Source organism: Xenopus laevis, chromosome 5S (genome assembly GCF_017654675.1).
Source record: "Xenopus laevis strain J_2021 chromosome 5S, Xenopus_laevis_v10.1, whole genome shotgun sequence".
Classification (NCBI taxonomy): domain Eukaryota; kingdom Metazoa; phylum Chordata; class Amphibia; order Anura; family Pipidae; genus Xenopus; species Xenopus laevis.
This window is the reverse complement of record NC_054380.1, coordinates 30358585-30384591: the sequence shown is the minus strand read 5'-3', so window position 1 is coordinate 30384591 and position 26007 is coordinate 30358585. Positions and strand designations below refer to the sequence as shown.

Below are 26007 nucleotides of genomic sequence, written 5' to 3'. Positions count from 1 at the left end.
TTTCTGGGCAGACAAGGGAACCATAACGTCTATAGGAAGGATGGGGAACAAGGAGATGTGAAATGTGCATCAGTCTACTAAGTGGTATATTAGAATGCATGTTAAATGTGGGCCCTAGTTGCCATGAGATAAGTTCTTTCTGAATTGAATTGCATCTCAAATTAAATCTCATCTGTGAGTTTTCAATTGATAAATCTTTTCCTCTCTGAATTGAATGTTGCCATTTATGTGCAAGAAACTACATTTACTGAGCTACATATCATTGCAAAGAGTTGTTATATTGTGCTATACTGCCATGTCCCAGTTGTGGTCTAACGAGATACATTTTATTACATGCTTACTTCAGCATTTTTTTCAGCATGTTTTTTTGAGAACCCAGCTGGGATGAAGGAAAACATTTTGGTGACAGCTCTGGTCTAGTTTAAGACTATAAGGAATAACATTTGTTGTATAAAAAGAAATCAGAGCTTTGTCATACTAAAACAGATGTTTTGCTGATCACAGGACTGTCTCAGCAAGCAGCAGTTCCTGAATGCCATACGCCAGATGCAGCAGTTCTTAAAGGGCCAAGAGACTCGTTTTGCAGAAGGAATTCGCATCATGAAAAGCAGACTGACTAACTTACAGAACACAGTAAACAAAGCAAACCCAGACCTTCCACCAGGTAATAATTTTTGCTAGGTTTTACTACTTACATTCAAGAGTCAAGAAGCTGGAATGGGCAATTGGTGCCATCTTACTTACTCACACTAGCTGTGTCGTAGTGCCATATTTTGCCTATGCTCAGCCTAATGTCATGTTAAGATTATGTGTACAGAGAGGGATATAGGTTTTGGTAACTCTGGCCCTTTACAGCCACTATCTCTTTAGAACAAGGCTTCAGCTCTAAATTTCAATAGTAAGGTAAGCACTGGATCAACCTATGAATGAGGAATAATTGATAAAGTACTTGGCACAGGTGTGGGACCTGTTATCCAGAATGCCCAGGACCTGGGTTTCATACCACAACTCTACAAGAAAATCAATAACAATACATAAACCCAATAGGCTGGTTTTGCTTCCAATAAGGATTAATTGTATCTTAGCTTGGATCAAGTACAAGCTACTGTTTTGTTATCATTACAGAGAAAAGGGGAGTAATTAAAAAAAAATCTGATTATTTTTTTATAATAGAGTCTATGGGCAACGTCCTTTCCATAATTCGGAGCATTCTGGATAATAGGTTTCTGGATAACAGATCCCATACCTATACTGCATGATTTATGCCCTTCCAGGAGTAATATACCCATTGATTATATTTATACATACATCATTACAGCTAGACCAATGGGATTCTCTTATCTTTACATGTCTATGCTTCTGGCACATTTTATATTGAAAAACGGCAACGGCAAAGGCTAAAGCATCAGTATCATAGTTAAGGTTTCAGACTCCAAGCATTGTTGTGGTTTTAAAGTGTGAAGTCTTTTGATTCATTTACCTTCTATTTCTAAGATTCTTTTTCTGTTATTGTCTCTTCTCCTATCTGCAGTTGCTTCCCTCAAAACATACCACCTAAACCAACAAATACACAATATAGTAAGAACTGTAGAAGGCATACAATTTAAAGCCAATTGCATAACCCTTAGTAGGATGACTGAGTCTTGACCCTTTGATTGAACCTTGGAGGAGTGGCGGTTAAATCCTAGACACAGAAATGTTCCAATTGTAGTTTCCCTAGAAAACAAGACTTCCTAATCATGCTACTACCTCTTTTATTGCAAAATAAAGGGAGGAGAGGATCTGAAAATAACTCATTGCTCACACATTCTCTGATTCCCAAGTGTTTTCACTTAGTTCACCTTGCTTTTTCCAGTACCCCCAAAGAAGTAATTCTCACTCATATTCTCTATAGTCAAATGTTCCTTCTCCCCTTAAATTCCAGAAATCCAGTTAAAGTACCTTTTACATGGAGTATGTATTGCACAGACCAAACCACAATAGATATATGTATAAGACAACAGAGTATCTTTAGTGACAACTAAAGTAAGCGTGAATGCAAATTTATATTTGAATATGTCATAAAGAGAAACTTATAGTATTTCAAGCAAATTCATTCACAAAGAACCAAGCGTTTTATACTGTTCTATCTTAAACCGGAATCACTGGTGTTGCCGAGCTAATTGTCCTTAAAATTAAATACATTCAGTGCATGCCTTCTAAGCAGTGTTTTTTAAAAGGAATGTCAACCCAAGACAACATTATTCGAAGCAACTTTGCAATATACATTCATAACAATTTTCTATGGTTTTTAAGTTATTTGTAAATGTATTGCTATTGAAAGCAGATTTTGTCCCTTTCTATCCTCTTCAAGCACACGGGCTAATTCGGGGAGATTGAGTCGCCTGGCAATCTCCCTGAACTGCCTTCCTCCTGCCTGCTGCCTGCTATAATGACAAAACGCCAACGCCAGTGCACTCGCATTTCGATTTCCAAAGTGGCCCGAAGTGAGGCAAATCTTTTTTTTGGAAAGTTGCTTATAATTATGTCTTCTTTTATTAGACACATTTTAGGGTTGACTTTCCATTTAAAAGGCATTTAATTTTTTACATTTCGTTAATTTAACCTTTAAAGGTTTCAGCAGTATGCATTCACAGTGTCACAAAGCTGTAAAGCGAGGCTGTAGCCGAGACGTTCTGATCCGTGTGAGGCAAATCTGTAAAGTAGCATTCAGTATATGTATATGTGAGATAGTTTTGTTTAATCATGAATTGCAGCCTTAGCCATAACCAAATTTATATATGGCATTGGAAACCTGAAATCTGGAAAGTGGCACATTTTGGAATACCAAGTCTATTTTTTTAGCATCATTGATCTTCTTCAAAAGCATTTGTATCGTGACCTGGCACTTCGTCTGAAAGATGTACTGAAAACCATGAAGATACTGGAGATGCAAGAAAAGAGAGAGCTGTTTCCAGTTATCACTGAATCATTTAAAGAGAAACGACCCTATTTATAGCTAGGCTTTAGCTGCCTTTTATTTGTAAATAAAGATGCAAGCAGTGTGGAGGGAGCATGGAGGAAATGCAAGTTGGAGCAAAGACTGTATATGCCGCAGTAATGCTCCAGTCAATCAGTATTGATGCATGACTAATTCACACATCAGATATTGACAGAAATGAGAAAGGTAAATAGACTTTTAAGCACTGTCCACCCAAACCTTATATTGGATGTGCTAGAGACTAGACTTTCACTTAAATTAACTGTAGTGACCCATAGGGTTAATGCTAAATTCCTACACTTTCATGTTCTCTGGCTGCTGGACAAAAGCCCATGTATCTACTTTTGCTTATCAGCATAATGTGTACAGTGTATCATTGGCCCAGAGGCTGATGACAAGTTCCTGTCACACTTTACTATAGTGCTGGGCAGAGGGTAGAGCTTCAATTTTCCCCTTCCATTCCAGGAGGGAATGGATGGTAATCGGAGCCTGGAGCTTAGGCCCCAGTAAAGGGAAGGCCCTAGGTGAAGGGGATACAGGGACCCTGTGAATGAGGAGTAGTCAGATCTCCTATGTATCTTACAGGGGGGGGGCTTCGTTTGCCTAGAAGATGTATCAGAGCTTACTCTATTAAAATTACCAGACATCATGTCTCTCTACATGCAGGATTTGTGCAAAAGGCAATTATTTTGTTAGATTTTGTTTGTACTGGAATCAGTTATTTGAGTGAGCTCTAATTCATCTGCTAGGAAAGGAAGCCCCCCTATAAAATAAATGGGATCATTCATCTGACACCCAACTAAAGGACCTGAATGAAGAGATGCTGAGAGAGGAATAGTGAGCATAAACTTGCTTATTTCAGAAGCAATGCAGAATTTTTAATTGATTGTATTTAGAAAGTTATTTCAGTATGATGGAGCTTATAGAAAATTTAAATTTTCGCGATAGTTCCCCTTTAAGAGTATAAAACCTGTTGCTGTTTGTTTTGTTCAAGAACTTTCTGGCGTCCAGTTCTGTTATTTAGTCACAAGTGAGATGTAGTTGTAAAACATCAATCCATCATTTCAAGTAGCAAAGGCCCATCCTGTGGAAAGAGGGTCAAATGTAACCGGTGCCAGACAAGGTCTAGCCTAGTCTTGATGGGGGTTACGAACAGTAAAACACACACAAAAAAATAAACCATTTTAAAGAAATAAATATACAATGTACTTTTGTCCTGCCCTTGTATAAGTTGTGTGTTTGCTTCAGAAACACTACTATAGTTATATAAACAAGCTGCTGTGTAACCATAGGGGCAGCCATTCAATGCACGGGTTACATAGCAGATAGATTTGATCTATTGAATGCTACTGTATTGTATGACAGAATTTTGTAACCTGTGCAGTTTCTTCTTTTACAGCTTGAATGGCTGCCCCCATGGCTACACAGCAGTTTGTTTATGTAAACTATAGCACTACTACTATCGTATTCTTTCTGAAGGAAAGACGACACTTTTACCAATGCAAGGCAGCAGTATATTATATACTATATATATATATATATATATATATATATATATATATATATATATATATATATATATATATATATAGTACTTATATACTATATATATAGTACTTTAAAACACTAAGGGGTCCATTTACTTAGCTTGAGTGAAGGTATCGAATAAAAAAACCTTCGAATTTCGAATGTTTTTTTTGGCTACTTCGACCATCGAATTGGCTACTTTGACCTTCGACTACAACTTCGAATGGAACGATTCGAACTAAAAATCGTTCGACTAATCGACCATTGGATAGTCGTACTGTCTCTTTTAAAAAAACTTCGACCCCCTACTTCGCCACCTAAAACCTACCAAAGTGCTAGGTCCCCATAGGCTTTCTGATTTTTTTTTTTTGATGAAAAATCGTTCGATCGATGAATTAAAATCCTTTTATCGATCGAACTATTTGAGGTAAATCCTACGACTTCGATATTCGAAGTTGAAGGATTTACATTCGGCAGTTGAATATCGAGGGTTAATTAACCCTCGATATTCGACCATAAGTAAATTTGCCCCTTAATTGTTTGATATTACTGCTCTTTTAAGAGGGCCCTTTGGAAGTTACAGAATGCTTAAAGCTGAATACTCTATCTGGAGAGAGAGAGAGAGAGAGAGAGAGAGAGAGGGGAACTTCAGTGACTTATATGCTTAAAATCAGAGTCGGAAAGGGGGGCCCGGGGCCCACCGAGGCTGTTGTCCCAGGGCCCCCCTCCGGACCCCCACTGCTGCATTGGTGCGCCGGTGCACTGTGACACGTGTGTACGCGCATGCAATGCTTCTGCCAAGACCACCCGACAAAGGGAGGTCACGGCAGGAAGAAGCCATATATGCAGGGACATCGCCAATTCACTAACAGGCGCAGGCGCCAATTTGCTAAGGAAAGAGACCGTCGCTAGTGTTCATTCACACTCTATTGGCAGGCAAATTTTCGCTCTGGCAAATGGTTGTTACTCTGCAAATTCAGTAAAGTAAAGTTTGCCAGATTTGACTTCAGACCAGGCGAAGTGCTAAAAAGAAGCTAGATCTTCCTCAGTCTTCTGTCAGTAACATCATATCTTGTGTGCCGAAAATGCATTAAAGTTCCATCAACGTTGGCAACTATCCCTTCTCAGAAGCGGAATTGCCTGCAAAAGTCCTGACTTAAACTTTTTTTGGTAACTGGTTTTCTCCAGACATTTCATAACATATGGAACATTAATTTTACAGTGGGCTCATGTGTAGGGCATTATATTAACGTTCTTGTCTTAAGGTTCCCCTCGACATTTGTAATAAAAAGTGGTAACTTCAAGCATTTGCACCAACATTTATAATAAAGAAGTCTATACAACTTTAAATTACCCTCCGTATGCAAATTGACCTAAGCGCAAGATCAATAGCGAATTTTCGCTAGGCAAAAACGAATGCTAGTGCATCTTCGCTATAAAAATTTGCGCCAACATTAATAATAAAGACGTCCATACAACTTTAAATTACACGCCGTATGCAAATTGACCTAAGCTCAAGATCAATAGCGAATTTTCAATAGGCACAAATGAACACTAACGCATCTTCGCTATGAAATGCTCGCACTGCCGAAGTAACGCTAGCGAAAAGTCGCCAGCGTTAGGCGCCCAGAATTTGTACCTAGCAAAGTGGTGCGATGTGTGCGAAGCGTTCACTGGCGACAATTCGCCCTTTAGTGAACCTGCCCCCATGTTTTAAAATATAAGGATATTAGAAGTCACCTTTGAGTTCCGTGATCTGTATATAAGTACTTGGCTACGGTTTTATGCCTTTATATGGTCACTGAATTCCTCAGTAACTTCCAATGTATTTTACTAACATAATAAAAATAATGGAAAATAGCAAGAAATAGTAACAAAATGTTTTGGTGCATGACTAATATTTAATCTTAGAAAGATTATCTTAAAACCCTTTTAATTAAATTCTCCTCATAGTGACAGTTTTTATAAAAAATATCAGATTAGTTTAGGTGTGAATGATCTTGGAGAACCACAGAGAGTTGTATTTGTAAAATTATTTTTTTCAAAGTTATTTTCACAGTGTTCTCATTATTGCTGGAAATATCCATATAATTTTATAGTTACCAACTATCCCTGCTTTACAGGCTTTAGTGTCTTTTGTTTTTGACTCTCTGTCCCAGGAAATGTTTAATTACTTCACATTCAGTGGGAAGCAAGGAAGTCATTCTCATTGTTAGTGACAACTTGATATTTTCATACCTCAAGTTAAAGCCCATTTTTATGCAAGATATAGTATAATATTTGCTTCAGTAGCCACTAAGTGACTCTGCCTAGAGTTACACAGTTACACATATTTTTGTTATTTCTACCAAAGTTGTAGTTTGCTGCCCCACTCTCTGAAAAAGTTTTTCAGCATCAGTGGTGTAACAAGTGTGCACTGGGACTCCCTGCAGAAATTATTCTTAATATAACTGTCAGTTATAAAACGTATCATTTTTCTGGCTTTATGTTCTATTTTGGCTGGCGTACCTCTCTTTCTACATTTTTTTTATCTCTGCTTATTGTTAACACATATAAAAAGCATCCGCAAAAATATTAAACTACTTTATTGAATTCCATAATATTTGTGATTTTTATTTTGCTGTTCGTGGAAAAAGTTCTCTATTATCTTGTTTTGTTTAAATTTATTTTAAAGTTCCATAGACTGTAGAATACGTTATTTCTGAGCCAGCACTAAGTGGTTCTCTTTATACGAGTGCAGGTGGAGCCACCAGCCTATATGTGAAGAAGTCTTGAGGGTGGGGTTGTGTTGAATGACTGGAGTCAAGAAGCTTAATTAAAATGACCTATAACAAAAATACATTTTATGTACATCTAACTTCTGCCTACAGTGGTCTGCACAGCACTGGAAGCTCCTCAAAATGGCAAAAAGTTTGGTTCCAAGTACCTAGCAGACCATGAAGTCCATTACACCTGTGACACTGGTTACCAGATTATTGGTCCCAGCAGCAGACTGTGTCAGCAAAATGGAAGCTGGACCGGAGAAGCTCCTCACTGCAAAGGTAACTTCAGATTTTTGTTGCATTCATGTCACCTCTCTATGCCTGGTAAATCTATGACTGGCATGCTTTCTAAGTAATAGAATGTATAAAATAAATGTATTATATATACTCAACTTACTGTAGCAGCAGAAATGTTCAGCCTTCAAATCTGTCCACAGGAGATCCTCATCTTAGATCTTGCTAGGCCATTTATTGAGAGTCGGTAAGTCAGTGGTGTAAATACTGGGGTTGCGAAAATCAGATTCATTTGTTATAGAAGCTGATGGTACAGTGTTGATTATTACATTTTGGAAATTTAGATGGTTTTGTAACCCTAACCGTGCATTGTTTAGCGTTTTTTAGAAAAAGAGTTTAATCGTGCTTTCAAAAACCTCTAAAATCACTAAAATTTGACCTTTCATAAGTAGCCCTCCATAGGCAGACCCTACAGTTAGAACCCTTATGTTCTAATGGTGGCCATACACTATTAGATCTGCTAGTTTGGCGACCTCGCCAAACGAGCGGATCTTAACCCTATATGGTCATTAGCGGCTGAGCGATATCAGGTGAAGCCAAACGTTCGGTCTTGGGGCCAATCGATTGGATTACAGTGCTGGGAATGGGCGCCGATGGGTCGCAGGACTGCATCAACTAGCCGGTGCGGTGCGGTGAAAAAAACCTGACTGATCAATATCTGGCCGAATTTTGGCCTGATATCGATCAGGAGGACCCGTCGGGAGCCCCCATGCATGGGCAGATAAGCTGCCAAATCGGTCTAAAGGACCAATATCTGCCCGTGTATGGCCACCTTAAGTGTCAACAGTGAAGCATTGTGATTCAGCAGAAAAGAATAGGGGAATATAATGGGATAATCTACTGCGACACAGACCCTACTGCTAAGGAGGACAAAAACATGTCAACATGTAACATTTCTAGCCACAGAGCCACTATATAATTTATTCTATACCTTGCTAACCTTATTTTCTCTTAATTTTGGCTACTTACATACCACTTTTCAAAGCAGATGATTGTGGTGCCATCTGTTAGGACGGATAGCATGTAGTTGCCAGCAAACCTTCAATAAATCATACCTTCTTCATTTGTATGTATGTGCAAGTGACCAAACGTGTTTCACTGCTAATTAACAGTTTACTTTTCCTTATTCCCTTAAACGGGTTGTTCACCTTCCAAACACTTTTTTTTTTTCAGTTCAGTTGTTTTCAGATTGTTCCCCAGAAATAAAGACTTTTTTCATTGACTTTCCATTATTTATTTTTTACTGTTTTTCCAAAATCTAAGTTTAAAGTGAAACGTTCCTGTCTCTGGTGTTTGAGTCTGACAGCTCAGTAATTCGGGTGCAGACTCTGAACTGTTAGAATTTTGCAACATTTAGTTGATACATTTCTCAGCAGCATCTCTGGAGAATTAGCAATGTATCAATTCTAACAGCTGCCTGTAATGAAAGAGCCCTTAGAAAAACTGTGACACATAGAAAATAGAAAGTAATTGGAAAAAGTCGTTATTTCTGGTGATCTATCTGAAAACAACTAGTTTGAAGGTGAGCAACTCCTTTAACTTCTGTAGAGGAGTTATTTACTTGACTTCCAGTTTAATCTAGCCTAAAGGTGGCCATACACGGATAGATAGATGTCGCCAAACGAGCGGATCTCCCTCCGATATGCCCACCTTGAGGTGGGCAATATCGGGCTGATCCGATCGTGGGCCCTAGGGCCCAACGATCGGATCCTAGCGTTCGCCAAACGGGCGGTCGGATCGCGGGACCGCATCAATGAACAGATGCGGCCGCGATCAGATTTCGGCCAGATCTCGATCGGGGAAGCCCGTCGGGGGCCCCCATACACGGGCCAATAAGCTGCCAACACGGTCTGTCGGCAGCTTTTATCGGCCCGTGTATGGCCACCTTTAGATGCGACTGTCTCAGGCTGTGTGGCCACATGCTCTTCTGTCAGTGGGCAAAAGTCACACCTTTAACTTTGGTACACCACCGTTATGTTCCTCATGGACTGCACAAAGAGTAACCTAAAATGAAAAATGTAACGTTTTCGGATTGTCACGCAAAAAAAAATCCGAATTTTTCAGATTTGATCCCCAAAGAGTCCAAATTTTTCATGAACTTGGAGGAATCGCCGGAAAAGCCTGAAATGTTCGGATTACGGTACGAAATCCAGTGCAGACCATAATAACTTCAAATTGCAAATAGGACCTCTGCCATTGACTTCTACAGGACCTGGACAGGTTGAAGATGGAGTATTTTTGGATTCTGACTTTTTTACATCCTCTGGGATTTTTTCCACTAAAAATTCAGATTTCATAGTAAAAAAAACTTTTTTTCCCACGTTTTTTGGCATTCAGACTTTAATAAATAATCCCCTGAAAGTTGTATAGCATGTATAGTATCAGCGTTGCATATGTATGACTTTGTAAAAGAAAAAAAAGCCTTACCAGCTTTTCTGTGTGATGTAAGGAAAGTCTGTAGAGAAGCATTGATACAGTATATAAAACCCCATTGCCTTTAAGCTTCCGAGAGTTAAAATCGTATTACTGACTTCAGCTGTATGGCTGAGCTTTCATGCTGCCATGTCATAAATCATTCGCATTCTAATGGATGCATTATGTAAACCAGTGGAAGGAAAGCAATATAATAAAAAGATTTATTGCCAGTTTGCGTCTTGTCTCTCGTTACAGCAGACAACCTAAAGGATAACGTAATCCAACGCCAATAGGCTGAGAGCATAATTATAAACAAGTGTTATGTTTCCCTAGAATTAGAGCATATTTCTAATCCCACTGGCTACTTTATTTCTAACAAACCACTAAATAATTGGCATAGCTGTGCAGTGACTACAAAGCCTGGAGGTTAGGTATTAGTTATTACAAGAGCCCCATATGCGAACTATCCAGTATAAAATTGTGTCAGTCCAGCAGTTATTTCTTTAAATTCATTGGGGAGGAGGAAATAGAACAGCGAGACAGAGGCAGATTTTATCCTGCTTAAGCTCCCCATAGACGCAAAGATTTTTCTTGCAGAGCGATCGATTTTAGCAAAGTCCGACCAATCCTTCGAAAATTATCTTGCAGTTAGTGGGATTGGAACAATCGTACATCTTACGATTTTTCGGCCGACATCTGTCAGAAAATTGATCGGCCAGGTTAAAAAATCATTATCGGTCCCAGTGCAATCTATCTATGTTTGCAGGGCCAAGCAGGCAGCTCCCCTTTGTTTTCCTGGCAATATCGCCTGAAATGGTCTATTTAGTAGATGGACGATCATTTCGAGATAATCGTGGTCTCACAATGACGATCGGATCTTTTAAAAAATCTTTACATCTATGGCCAGCTTTAGTTTAATACAGATAAGAAATAAAGAGACCTTTATGAGGATTTCCATAAAAATACTTGACATGCTGCACCAGGGCAGCCATCAGGGGGGGACAGGGGGGAGAGTTGTAGGGGGCCCCGGCTACGCCACACTTATTTGATTAGCCAGGCCCCCCATCTGACTTTGGGAAGGCATGGACGTTTAAGGGGCCCTGGCCACCAATTTTGGCCACCAATTTGTTTTTTTCTCATGTGGGGTCCTAGCCACCAATATTTCTTAATGGGGGGGCCCTGGCCACAATGGGGGACCCTGACCACCAATAACTTTTTGTTTTGTTTTTTATTAACATGTGGGAACCCTAGCCACCAATATTTTTTACTGTGTGGTGGGGAGGGCGGACCTGTAGGTGGGGCTTGCAGTGGGCACAGCCCAGGGGGCCCAGGAAATGTTGTTTTACGGGGCCCTGCGATTTCTGATGGCGGTCCTGTGCTGCACATTCCAGAGGTTAATTCCACCTGTTTATTTCCCTACTCGTGGTCCCTTTTGTATCAGCTATCTGATTAAATCTCTGGGATGAGTCAGTGATGCCAGCCCATCTGTGCCCAGTCTTGCCTACACAAGAAACAAAGATCAGACTATGCTAAGAAGTCATTTCATAGAAGCTCCACTTATTGCATTTGACTTTACATGGAGTAAGTTTCTGGTCTAGTGGAGTTCAGCTATTTGGAATCTGTGATTAATGGCATTAGGAATGAGTCTCTTGGCAGGACACGGGGAATGGTTTGTCATGTGGCATTCATTGGCTGCCTCTGTGTGCACACTCCGCCGTCTGATGGAATATGATATTCTGTGAAATGTTATAAATAGCATGTTGGGTTTCAAGAGAAAAGATGCAAAAATGATGCATTCCGCAGATATGTTATATATGTTACGAACTTAAAGGGATTCTGTCATCATTTTTATGATGTCGTTTTTTTTCTAAATTACACTGTTTAAATTCACTCTGCAATATAAAATTTCATTCCTGAACCAGCGAGTATATTTTTTTTAGTAATATTAATGTGTAGGCAGCCATCTCAGGTCATTTTGCCTGATCATGTGCTTTCAGAAAGAGCCAGCACTTTAGGATGGAAGTGCTTTCTGGCAGGCTGTTGTTTCTACTACTCAATGTAACTGAACGTGTCGCAGTGGGACCTGGATTTTACTATTGAGTGCTGTTCTTAGATCTACCAGGCAGCTGTTATCTTGTGTTAGGGAGCTGCTATCTGGTTACCTTCCCACTGTTCTGTTGTTAGGCTGCTGGGGGGTAGGGGTGATATCACTCCAACTTGCAGTAAAGCAGTAAAGAGTGACTGAAGTTTATCAGAGCACAAGTCACATGACTGGAGGCAGCTGAGAAACTGACAATATGTCTAGCTCCATGTCAGATTTCAAGAATAAATATAAAAAAAACCTTTGCTCTTTTGAAAAATAGATTTCAGCGCAGAATTCTGCTGAAGCAGCAGTATTTACTGATGCGTTTTGAAAAAAAACCAGTTTTCCCATGACAGTATCCCTTTAAGGTGAAAACAAAATGCTACCAGGCAAGAAGTCACGAATAAGTTAAAAATGGTAAAACCCAAACCTGATCCTCATTTACACCCCCCCCCCATCCAGGAATGGTACAGAATGAAGGAAAGGGAAGTAGTAAAAGGTTAAAGGTTAAGAGAAGAGAATGCCTAGTAGCAATGCCTAAAGCATTGCTGAGTTATCTTTAAGGAGAACCAAAGCTTTAATATAGAATTAGGGTAGAATTGTTGTTCATTATGTTTTGAGCTTGTAAACCAGCCCAAGGTAACAACAGCCCTTTAGCAATGAAAATTTCCTGCGCCTCCTAAAATGCCGATTTATAAATAACCGCGCACGCATTGTCCTGCTGTCACTTACTGAGCTTAGGGACCGATGCACAATATACTGAATATATATAATGTCACACTATAAGGCTAATTAGTAAATAATTCAGATTATTAAAACATGGCTGCTTAGAAACCAGCACAGTTAGATCAAAATGTAATAATCAGCTCTGTAGTATCAGCAGGGTTAATCCTGACGCCATTGCTGCTGTGAGGCGACTTTCGTTCTGTCGTCCCCTTCCCTTCCGGGCTCACCTTTCCAGCATCTGAGGGGGTCCATGTCTATAGCACAGAGAGCACAACTGAGCTGTGTGCACTAGAAGAGCTGAATTTAAAGTTTGAAAACTTGTAGGGAGCTACAATCTGAGACAAGTTTCTCATCTCGCTTCATTGGCGCAGCACCCCTGAGCTTCAGTTTATATGACAGTCAAACCTCATTTTCTGCTTGATGATTTGCAGCAACCCTTAAGCTTTGCTTCTCAACAGCACTATGTGCATGTTGCAGACACTTCTAACAAAATTCAAGAGGGGAAAATCCTGTGAAGGCCAGGATCATTATCACTATAGCGATGCAAAACCTTTAGGCTGATTCAATAAGTTCACTATATAAAATATGGCCTTTTTACCCATTTTGATGGTTTAGTTCAGCTCGCTCTGCTGTAACCTAAAACTGACCCTTTCTATGTCCTATCTATAACTTCTGGCATAATAGTGCATCACTAGACTATCCATCATTTAGGCATGTGAGAGTGCCTGGCCTACATATGAGGGTACCCACTCCCATGATTGCTCTAATTCTTCCCCACTCTGCACAATACTTTGGGTTCCTCATCCTTGTACAACTCACTCATCAAATCCCCCTGTTACAAGACAGCAGCTCATCTGTGAGTGGGAAAATTCAGTGAAAGAGCCTTAGAGAAGGTCCAAACCTGTGGAAATGAAGACAGAACAGGTACTTTGCCAGCACCCTAACGGGATAAGGGATCTTTTCGTAATTTGGATCTTCATACCTTAAGTCTACTAGAAAACCATGTAAACATTAACTAAATCCAATAGGCTGGTTCCACTTCCAATAAGGATTATTATCTTAGTTTGGATCAAGTATAAGGTACTATTTTATTAATACAGAGAAAAAGGAAATCATTTTTTTTTAAATTTGGATTAAAATGAAGTAGGGATGCACCAATTTCACTATTTTGGATTCGGCCGAACCCCCAAATTAGGATTCGGATTCGGTTCAGCCAGGCAAAAGGATTCAGCTGAATCCGAATACTGCTGAAAAAGGCTGAATCCTGGCCGAATCTCGAACCGAATCCTGGATTCGGTTCATCCCTAAAATGAAGTCTATGGGAGAATGACTTTCTGTAATTCAGAGCATTCTGGATAATGGGATTCTGGAAAACAGATCACATACCTTGTTATCTCTAACTTCATTCTTTGATAAATATACCCCATAAGTCTGTCCTGATGCAAAATCACAACGCAAGCAAGCAGTCTCACCAAATAAATGGCATGTAATAATATACATTTCATATGGATATATATCTTCAAAAGCATTTTTCTGGAGTATTAAATCTCCTTCATAATTTGATGATGCCTTTCTACCCCCTTTGGAATGTTTGCCTTTGTTCTCGGTTTTGCAGAGAGCTGGGGTATGAGTAAAAGTGTACCCCAGGTCTATGCAAAAAGCACATTATTTAGGGGGACAGGACTTTTGTTTTCCTTTAAGCACAGAAACCTGAATGCACTCATATAAAAAGGATGCACGCAGCTACTGTGCCAGTGAGAGAACGTTTACAGATGTTTCAGAAATATGTTTTATGAAGCAATCCATCTCTTTGTCTAACTTGTTCATAATAGATTCGGGGCCTGCGCAGAAAGAAAATGATGCCATGGGGACAGCATTGCTGCACGTGTTATATTGTAATAATCCACGCTCCATCTGTACCAAATCTGAAATGCAAAATAGAATTTTTTCCTCCCAAACCTGACCTGCCAATAGCAAACTGGGGATTTTACATGCTGTGTATGTTGGTTAGTGTCTTGTATCTTGTAACAGAGAAAAATGCCTCAACCTGCTGTGAGTAAAATCAGGCGTGAAGCAGCTACAAATCCAAAACTACATGTTTCATACTTGTCTTATAGTATGTTATCTTCTGGGCCCAATACCTAGAAAGCTTCCTTCCAAAACTGAAAGTAGAAAGAAAGACTTTCCACTAAAGCCCACATGCCTTTGCCTTTCCAAACAGACACTAGAACACAGCTAGGATATTTAAATATTGAAAAGAACATGTAGCCTCTTTTAAAGGGCATGTAAAGTCTAAAAAAGAATAAGGCTAGAAATGCTGTATTTTGTATACTAAATATAAACATGAACTTACTGCACCACAAGCTTAATCAAACAAATGATTTATGCTTTCAAAGTTGGCTACAGGGGGTCAACATCTTGTAACTTTATCATCAACATCTTTGCAAGACTAAGACTAAGTGCACATGCTCAGTATGGTCTGGGCTGATTAGGGATAGTCAAACAAAGCTGCTTGCGTTCTGCATGGCTGGGAAGTAAGGTGGGGGCTCCCCCTGCTGTTCATAAGTATGATTGTTTCCCTGCTCAGCAGTTAGGGACCTTCTGACAATTCCTATTCACAGCAGTAAATGAAGGGAGAATTTAACTGCATATAGTCAGGTTTCTTATAAAAACGGTACACATTTTTTAATGAAAGTGTATTGGAGATAGGTTTCTTTTTCATTAAAGAAACTAAAAATGAGATTTTATTTTTTTGCCTTTACATGCCCTTTAACGGAGAAGGAAAGGTTTAAACTAAGTAAGACTTATCAGAAAGGTCCACCTAAATATACCAATAAACCCTCAAAGTAATGCTGCGCTGAGTCCCCTGTCAAAAGAAACACTGCATTTCTTTCCTTCTATTGTGTACACATGGGCTTCTGTATCAGACTTCCTGCCTTCAGCTTAAACCTCCTTGCACCAGGCGTGAGCATGCTCAGTTTGCTTCTCCCCCCCCCTCCTTCCCTGCTGTAATCTGAGCCCAGAGCTATGAGTGAGCAGGGAGAGACTCAGGTAGGAAGTGATGTCACACCACGCTAATACTGCAGCTGCTATCTTAAACAAACAGAGAGAGCTTCTAGAGCTTTTTACTCAGATATGGTAAAGCATTCTACAGAATAAATATAGCATTCTACCTTGCACTATTGCAGCTAATCTATTGGCAATACCATGCCTCTGTAGCTTTTCTTCTCCTTTAAGCTAGTTGGAACATGTCAAAGAGGCAAATATAGAATCAAATTCACGTGTCATTCATTTAAGAAAGGGAAAGGATTTTGCCAAACAATATTGCTTAGCAGATGTCTCACAGTGCTGTTTGGGGTAAGAGGACCAAAGACAACATACAAGCATGCTTAGACCATGATGGGTTTTTAGGACAATGATTGAAAAGCAGTGTGGTGCTGTACCTTGACATCAATTGCCATATCAAGCTACATATGTTATTTTAAGGGAGTACCCCCTTTTTTACGTGGTTCCCTAAAGGTTTTGATCATTTTAGTGTACTAACCCTAAGATACATTCAGTAGGGCAATACACGATTGGCATTCATTATAAGGAATACGTTTTGATAGAAATGTGTTAGATTCCATCATTATCGCGTTAGTTCATCTCCTGCGTTACTTTTATGCTTATGTTATATCATCTATAGTGATGGGCGAATAAATTCGGCAGGTATGGATACGAGGCAAAATATCCATGAAAAAAAAAAAAATGTCACACGTCACAAAAGTCGCACGTATAAAAATTCCTGCACGTCAAAATTGTTTGGACCCACATTGACTTAAATGCATTTCGACAAAATAGTTGCGAGTCAAAATTATTTTGACGCCCATTGCCTTCAATGTGTTTTGCAAATTTTTCACCATTTTGCGAATTTTTCAGTAAATTTGCAAATTTTTTGCTGAAACGAAACGCCACAGATTCGACCATCTCTAATCATCTGTATTATACCCTCATTGGCAGCATTCTCTTTTTACGACAACCCACATCCAATATTAACCCATTCCATACTGTTCTAATAAGCATATGAAATTTATGCCTACAGCATATCAATCTGCACATTCCAGCAACATCCACAGTTGTTTTGATATTTACTATAATGCAAAACAAAATAATCTGCAAATAGCTCTTCAGCCATGCTTGTGTACTCACACGTATCCCAATAATACATAGAGCCCCATATATTCTTTTAGAATCTCTGTTTTACTTTCAAATGAATGTTTCTAAAATGGTTTGTTTCTTAGATACCAATGTATGCAGCAGTAACCCATGTCTAAATGGAGGAACCTGTGAGGAGGGAGCCAATCAATACATATGTAATTGTCCACAAGAGTGGTCTGGATCCAATTGCCAGCACCAAACACAGACAGGTAATAGAACACAAAGAAAAAATGCACTGCTTTTTTTTCTTGATAGATGCCACAACAGAAACTGTCTTGTGGTTATTTAAAGGAGAACTAAAGAAGATGGGAAGCTACTGGGGCATCTTTGGAGACTCAGGTCTTTACTGCTAAAGGGCTATGATTGACTTGTCTGGTACAGAAGCCCAAAACATATAATATGTATAACATTTCTACCTACTTCTTTAGTTTAACTTTCCTTGTCCTTTAATGGTTCCCAATTGCTTCCAAAGCACTTCCAGAATGGACTGTTTCCAGTGATTTAGCCTTTAACCGTAAGCCCAGATGTGCCAGAATTGATCGTACCCAGCACTGTAGCTGTGATGCTGGATTCCAAATGAGCGGTACACCCGACAATGGCATTTGTCAAGGTAGGAGACTATTTTTTAATATAGCAATATTCTTTATTGTAAGCAACATATATTGTAAATAAGCTATGGAATACAGAGTGACCTGGACTGGCAATATGTAGATTCTGGCAAATATCAGAGGAGCTGCTGTAAAATGCCATAGGCAGTCACTATTTATTGGGCCTGTGGAGGCCTGTTTCGGCCTCTGTGTACTTGAAATTCTAGGGCATATTTTGAATCACAATCCAGGCCTGTAATGGGATTGTTTATCTGGAATGCATGGTACTTTCTGCATAATGTAAATTCAGGTATGGTGTATTGACAATTCTGTTTCTCCAATTATAAAAAATGGAGAACAGAACTTCCTTTTTCAGACAACAGACAGAAGCAGATTTCCTATGTGGTAGTTATGCAAATTATTGTTCCTTCCATAATGTGGCATATCATTCCTTAAACCACCATGTTAGTTTATGTAGCACTTCTGCCTTGTAGTGTTGGGGTTCTGGAATTGATTGGGCATTATCTGCAGGCATATTGCTGATTCTACCCATGGATGTGTTGGCTTCCTGCAGGTGCTCTAGTTTCCTCCAACACTCCATAAACATACATTGCATCAGCGATCATAACCAGCGATTGTGGCAGCAGTAATCATGGGGGGGCACCAGAATAGGTCATGGGGATTCATGGGTGTGCTGAAGTGGTCAGGATGGGGCGGTGGGCTCTTAGCTTGGGTTTTCCGGTGGGCCCTTCCTCCCCAAGTTCGACACTGAGTGCAGATATAGGAGCTGGCAGAGACCAATGGATCAGCTGATTTTTCGGCCAAAAAAATCAGCTCCCCGTGGCACTAGCCTAAGTACATGTTTCCAAGTGACTGTATTACACATACTATGGAAAATGTATAAAACTAAGGGTTATGGCTTTGTGCCAGTAGAAATGCATGTAAATGCTACCTTCTGCAATATCTGATAATTTGATTCTATTTGCAAGCATGTGGCAATTCCAATAATCTCCAATGCAAAGTTGTTTTTGAGCATTTGCTGAAAAAGTGATTTTGCATAGGTGACAAAAAGTGTTTTGTGCCATTAGCCTCACGTATACAACTACAATGTACAGCTTTTGATCCTCGGGAGTTAAACAGATTAGTTTGCCTGAAATAACCTGAACTCTGGGAAATAATTTGTAGACTCATGAATTAAAACAATGTTGCTGTGTGTATAGGCGACTAAAGTACGTGAAGGAGTTGAACAGCAGCAAAGAAACTGCTGCAGAGAAAGGCAGAGCTGAAATAAAGAAAACATTAATTATGTTCCTGTAATAATTCCTGTAAGGATCAACATTTGTTCTTTCTCCACAGATGTTAATGAGTGTGAAGTTTTTAGGGTGGAGGGTGCACGTCGCATATGTATGCATACCTGCATCAACACTCCTGGATCTTTTCGTTGTGTTTGCCCTACTGGATTTAAAACACTTGGAGATGGAAAAAGTTGTGAAGGTGAGAATATTATATTACCCTAATTCAGCTGCAGCATCCTTAAAAAGCATGTTTTCACATCTGAGAATGAGGAGACTTCTTTATCTATGGTACGGGGTAGAGGGCAAAAGCATTAAAATTTGCATTTGAGCATATTTCAGAAAATTGCAAAAAAATGTGACTTTAAGAATAGTAAAACCTGGTCAGCTTCTAAAGAAATATATGGCAGGTATATTTTCAAACTTCAAGCTAATTCTAATTTGAGTTTACTTTTAAAAAGCCACATTTTTAAATAATAATGATGATGATGATGATGATGATGATGATGATGATGATGAAACAACAAATTAATGTGAAAGCGTTTTGCTGATTTGTTGCTTTCGGAAGTATGATGGGAAAAAGAATGCAGATATGGTGCTCCAGGTAAGGCATGGAAACAACTTCTTGGATACATCTCCATTTTATCTCACTTGCCGTGTGTAATGGCAGAAAGCCCCTAAAATAAATCAATATGGATATTGTTCTGCTGAATTTTACTTTTAAGGACAGATTTATGAACATTCGAATGTCTGGTTTTGGACAAAATGACTGGCTGTACTAGCTTCTTTGCAAACTGATTGGCAGCCATAATATATATAATATCTTAAAGGAACAGTTCAGAGTAAAAACTGGGTAAATCGGTAGGCTGTGCAAAATAAAAAAAAAATCTAATATAGTTAGTTGGTCAAAAATGTAATGTATAAAGGCTGGAGTGACCAGATGTCTAATATAACATAAAATAATATGATAGAGTTTTGGCTATTATGTTAGACATCCAGTCACTCCAGCCTTTATACATTAAATTTTTGGGTAACTATATTGAAAATGTTTTTTTATTTTGCACAGTCTATCTATTTACCCAGTTTTTATTTTTATACTGAACAATTCCTTTAAGATGATACAGGTACTGTATTTGTATTCTTTTTATCATCAGATATAGATGAATGCAGTTCGGGACAGCACAACTGCTCAAGGGCTTCAATGTGCATCAATACTGGAGGGGGCTTTCAGTGCGTCTCACCAGAATGCCCAAAATCCAATGGAAACATCACCTATGTGAAAACATCCCCTATGTGAGTAAAGATGACTTCATATGGAACAAGGGAAAGTTGTGCTCACCACTCATTTTTAAAACCATTAGGTGGGGGTGCAATGAGGCTGTGACCGCAAAATACATACAGACAAATACAAGAGTCCTCTGCACTTAACCCATTATCTATATATTTAAGACAGAGACATTTTGTGCATACTGCTAATGAAAAATGCCTTACCCTTTAAACAACACAGGGATTGTTTGTCCATATAGTGCAATATATTTAAGCTGGCCAACTACGTCAAAGTCATCCCATATCTGGCCAGTCCTATACTCAATTTTATCTGATTCATTAAGAATTCTATTGCTTCATTATACATTTTACAAAGGGACTAAGTTTTACCTGCAAGTAACCCAAATGAAAACCCAGTATTCATACACACACCCCTCCATATTTCACATACAGTATATAATTTATGTGTGTGTATGAAGGGGTGTATGGATGCTGGGTTTTCATTTGGAGGGGTTGAACTTGATGGACTTTGTCTTTTTTCAACCCGATTTAACTATGTACCATCACTCCTTTGTATATCCTTCTTTACTAGCTGTTCTATTGCTTGTCTTAGCTAAAGAATTATATAGAGAGCTTTCATAAAACAGCAGTCAAACTGATCATAAATGCATTAGGCTCCTTAATCCTGCTAAAAGGACTTATAACACTTGGCCACTGCTGCTTTTAAACCAAAGAGGCTGCCGAGGGAATACACAATCCAGTGAAAATCGCATAGTGATTTTAAGTACAGGTATGGGATCCATTATCCGGAAACCCGTTATCCAGAAAGCTCTGAATTACATCATTGCCGTCTTCCATAGACTCCATTTCATTCAAATAAGTCAAATTTTTAAAAATGATTTCCTTTTTCTCTTTAATAATAAAACAGTACCTTGTACTGGATCCCAACTAAGATATAATTAATTCTTGTTGGGTTTATTTAATGTTGAAATGATATTCTAGTAGATTTAAGGTATGAAGATCCAAATTACGAAAAGATCTGTTATCCATAAAACCCCAGGTCCCCTTAACATTGCACCCTGGGCACAATCCTTTCTTATAAACTCCTAGGGGGTTATTTTATTATTATATAAAGTCTGAATGGCAAAAACTCAAAAAAATTCCATTATTTTAAAATATAAATATTTAAAAAAAAAAAAAAATAGAAATTTTTAGTGAAAAAAATAGTTTACACCTTTCAAGGTTGTATATAAGTCAGTGGAAGAGGACCCTAACCTATTTGGAATGTTCTGTGGTCTGCTCTGGAATAAGCCCGAAAATCAGACTATTTCGGACTTCAGAGTGATTCGGGAAAAAACTCGATTTTTTTCAGGTCTGTCCCAGATCCGATTAGATCATGTTTTTTTTTTTTTTTATAATAAATAAGCTTGTGGATTCTAGTTTGGTCTGACTTTTTAAATTAAATTACATGGATTTTGATAAATAAGGCCCCTAAATTTTATAATACAATATATATATTTGGCAGGAAAGAGACTATAAATTTCCCTTGAACGCTAGAGAGGGTGGGAGGGCCAAATCTAGCACCTTAGCCAGGTATCCAGGTGGGTTACCTGTGTAGTACCCGCACTCTCACAGAATCATTTTCTGACCTGAACCGACCTCTGGGTATTCCAGGGATACCTGACCCAATGCAGGACTCTAATGTGTGCTATGTGACTTGTGTAATCTTAATACTAAGGGGCACAATTACTAAGGGTCGAATTTCGAAGTGGTAAAACTTCGGAATTCGACCATCGAATTGTAGAAATTTGACAGTCTAAGTTTTTTTTTGAGTGAACGATTTGAACGATTTCATCGATCGATCGAACGATTTTTAAAAAAACAAACTATAGGTTGTAGGAGGTCCCCATAAGCTTACATAGCAATTCGATGGTCGAAGTACCCAAAAATTACTTTGAAATTCGAAGTTATTTAATTCGAAAATTCACTTAGAAACTTAGTAAATGTGCCCCAAAGTGTGCTTCATCTGTATATGTTCTTTTGTACATATTTATTTTCAATTTTTTTTTTTTTTTTTTACATTATTTTGTGCAGCCAATGTGAACGTAATCCATGTCCAATGGACAGCAGGTCATGTCACCATGCTCCAAAGACCATCTCCTTCCACTATCTTTCTCTGCCTTCAAATATTCAAACTCCAGTTACCCTATTTCGGATGGCTACCGCATCTGCTCCTGGACGACCAGGTCCCGACAGCTTACGATTTGGCATTGTTGGTGGCAACAGCAGAGGGAATTTTGTCATGCAAAGATCAGACAGACAAACTGGAGAACTGATTCTTGTTCAGAGCCTAAAAGGTCCGCAGGTAATTGAAGTGGATGTAGATATGTCAGAATACTTGGACCGTATGTTCCAGGCCAAGCACGTGTCAAAGATCACAGTTTTTGTTTCACCCTATGACTTTTAAAGCAAAAGGAACTTAAAGAAGACTCTCTTCTTCTTACCACCAAAGACTTCAGAAGGAAAAGAATAAGGATTGCCTTGTATGGGCGAATTCACAAGAAAGGAAATGAAATAATGGAAATATAAAGTATTAAGTGAAACACTGAAAACTGCAGAGAAATGCATGATTAGTCAGTGCAATCTATGGTTAAAAGCCTCACTAGGAAACTGTTTACCACAGTTATTTTGTAGTAGATAAAAATAGGTTGCAGCATATGCTTTCAACTAGTAACCAGAACATTAATAACAAGTTATAGTATTTTTATCCACATCTTTGGAGCACCTTGCACTATTGGTATTATCCGTTTGAGCTTTAAAACCTCCTAATGCAATGATATTTTTGTCATCATATTACACTACCGATGTTATGCTTAGATTATAAAGTGTATATATATATATATATATATATATATATATATATATATATACAGTGAGAATACCAAGTCTGTAAAAACAGAAATACATCAGGACAACTTGCCTGTCTGTATTGAACACATACTAATGTTTAGGTATTTCCTGCCTATTCCCCAAATAGGTCTTGCTTAGCTTAAAAGTAATCTTGAGAATGTTGCCATAATGCTTAAGATCCTAAAGTCGGAAGTTCGGGCCAAAAGTAATACATATGGAGGCACATTTACTAAGGGTCGAATATCGAGGGATAATTAACCCTTGAATTCGACCCTCGAAGTAAAATCATTCGACTTTGGAGTCGAAGGATTTACCGCAAATACTTTGCTCGATCGATCGAAGTATAAATCGTTCAATCGAACAATTAAATCCTTCGAATCGAATGATTCGAAGGATTTTAATCGATTGATCGAACGATTTTTCTTCGATCAGAAAAAGCTTAGAAAGCTTATGGGGAAGGTCCCCGTAGGCTAACATTGTAGCTCGTAGGTTTAAAGTGACGAAGTATGTAGTCAAAGTTTTTTTTAAAGAGACAGTACTTCGACTATCGAATGGCAGAATGATTTTTAGTTCGAAGTCGTAGTCGAAGCGCGAAGTAGTCTATTCGATGGTCGAAGTACCCAAAAAATATTCAATGTTTTTTTTGTTCGAATCCTTCACTCGAGCTTAGTAAATGTGCTCCTTAGTATATATCAAAAAATTTATAGTGGAACCAACTCTCCCTGTATAATAAATTGAATTATTTTTTCTTAACACATTATAATAAAAATACCACAATAAAAGGCTGATTAATAATTAATACAGATAATTACTGCATGGCGGCACAGAAACCAGTGCAACTAGCATCAGAATTTAATTATCAGCCTTGTAGCATCAGCTTATATTAAAGGTCAATCTCTTTCTGCTTGATCATTTGACCCCTAAGCTTAGCTTCTAAACAGCTGCTCAGAGCCCACTGAGCATGTGCGTGTCGCAGACACTTTCCAAGATGGTGACCCCCTGTGACAAGTTTGAAGTCCTGGATCATTGCTGCGATTGAGAAACTGAAACTTTAGGCTGGTGCATTAAGTTCAGAATATATACGAATTATTCATATATATATATATATATGAATATATTTTATTCATTTTTAGGGTTTAGTTCTCCTTTAAAAAGGTATAAGTATAAATGCATATGGTACCCCTGATTAAAGGGGTTGCTCACCTTCCAACACTTTTTTCAATTCAGTTGGCTTAAATGCCTGATGAACACCCCAGTTCTTTGTCTCGTCCCGACTAAAAAAAGTGTAGTGTTCTCTGCTTACAGACTGATATGTGGATTAATTATTACATGGTTTTAAAAGCATGGATTCAATAGCACCTTATCCCCTTAACATTAGCTGTTACTGGGTTTAATATGTTACTCTGAGGAATCTTTAATAATCTGTGCAAACATATTGAGCGCTATCCCGTGAAAATATAATAAATATTGAAATACAAAGGCTTAATTTAGCCATTGCCAAAGATGCACCCCCAGGACCCATGCATTTACTTGCTGCGCCTGGTGCAATAGCTCATGTGCCCTGCATGCAGGTCTTTGTTCTATAGAATGGAGCAGGCTTTGCTCTGCCAATTTTATCGTTTTAAAAATCCTGCCACAGGCAGGCTATATGTAAAGGTGCTTTGCACCTATTGGTGCTTTTTCTAGCTAATATTTCTGAATGATGCACAAACTAGTGGGGGTCCAAGGGGATACCCAGGTACCACTCTTCATAAATACATCGCTGCTGTTGTCGGCAAGGACACCCCAGTACAGTGTCGGACTGGCCCACAGAGATACCAAGAAAACTCCCAGGGGGCCCAGGTGTCAGTGGGCCCTCATGCTGCTAAACATTTACACTATTTCATGGTCATTCCCTATTTCTATGAGAACAAAGAGGCTAAATAGATGAAATAACATTATAGTATGTAAAGAAAAGAGATTAGGAGAATAGAGGTTGAGTCAGGACAGGAAGAGTAATAATAATAAGGGGCCCATTTACTTAGTTTGAGTGAAGAAATAGAGGAAAAAAAGTTTGAATTTCGAATGGTCGAATATGGCTACTTCGACCATCGAATGGGCTACTTCGACCTTTGACTACGACCTTTGACTTCGAATCGAACTATTCGATCTAAAAATCGGTCGACTATTCGACCATTCGATAGTCAAAGTACTGTCTCTTTAAAAATTTCTTCGACCCCCTAGTTCGCCACCTAAAACCTACCGAGGCCAATGTTAGCCTATGGGGAAGGTCCCCATAGGCTTCCTAACAGTTTCCTGATCGAAGGAATATCCTTAGATCGATGGATTAAAATTGATCGTTCGATCGTAGGAATAGCACAAAATCCTTCGACTTCGATATTCGAAGTCGAAGGATTTTACTTCGACCCTAGGTAAATGTGCCCCTAAGAGTGGGCCCCTGGTCTAAGATTAATTGGTGGGCCCCTAGTCAAAGGTTTTTGGGTGGGCCCCTGGTGTCCCAGTCCGACACTGCCCCAGTAACATAACTATACTTGGCCAGGCCTGGGTGCAGGACATGCACCTGCCCCCCTTTACTCTAGAGATGTGCAAATAAATCTCTTTAATAATGGCAGGCCCTGTGTGGACCCCATTGCACCACCAGCACCACTAAACGACCCCTAGTTTGCATGTATCATTCAGAAACACAATTTCGGGAGCACCAATGGGTGTAATGGAGCCCTGCACTTACAGCACCACATAGTGTAGTGTGTAGGCTGTTCTATTCTGGAGAACAAAGACCTGCACTAAGACATGATACAAAGTCAGTTTGCGCTAGTTTTTTGCTCTTTGCATCCTACCCTGTACTTGGTAAATGGGCCCTAAGAACCCCACCATATCTAAATACGTTTAATATTACATGTATAACTAATTATCACTGTGCTTTCCCTGTGGTTGCTATGGTCAGCTCTAACTAGAAAAATCCAAGTAA

The 26007-nt window shown here is 38.9% G+C and overlaps 1 protein-coding gene across 1 annotated transcript in view; it reads left to right on the top strand.

Annotated features, from left to right (window-relative positions):
• fbln7.S (fibulin 7 S homeolog) overlaps positions 1-23337 on the top strand; it is a 50241-nt gene extending 26904 nt beyond the window's left edge. The window contains exons 2-8 of the mRNA XM_018265126.2: positions 505-664; positions 7378-7548; positions 17068-17193; positions 17457-17594; positions 18928-19065; positions 20018-20156; positions 22224-23337. Coding sequence (XP_018120615.1) covers positions 505-664; positions 7378-7548; positions 17068-17193; positions 17457-17594; positions 18928-19065; positions 20018-20156; positions 22224-22596 — 1245 coding nt within the window. The 3' untranslated portion in view covers positions 22597-23337. The remainder of the gene's footprint in view (positions 1-504; positions 665-7377; positions 7549-17067; positions 17194-17456; positions 17595-18927; positions 19066-20017; positions 20157-22223) is intronic.
• The last annotated feature ends 2670 nt before the right edge of the window (positions 23338-26007 follow it).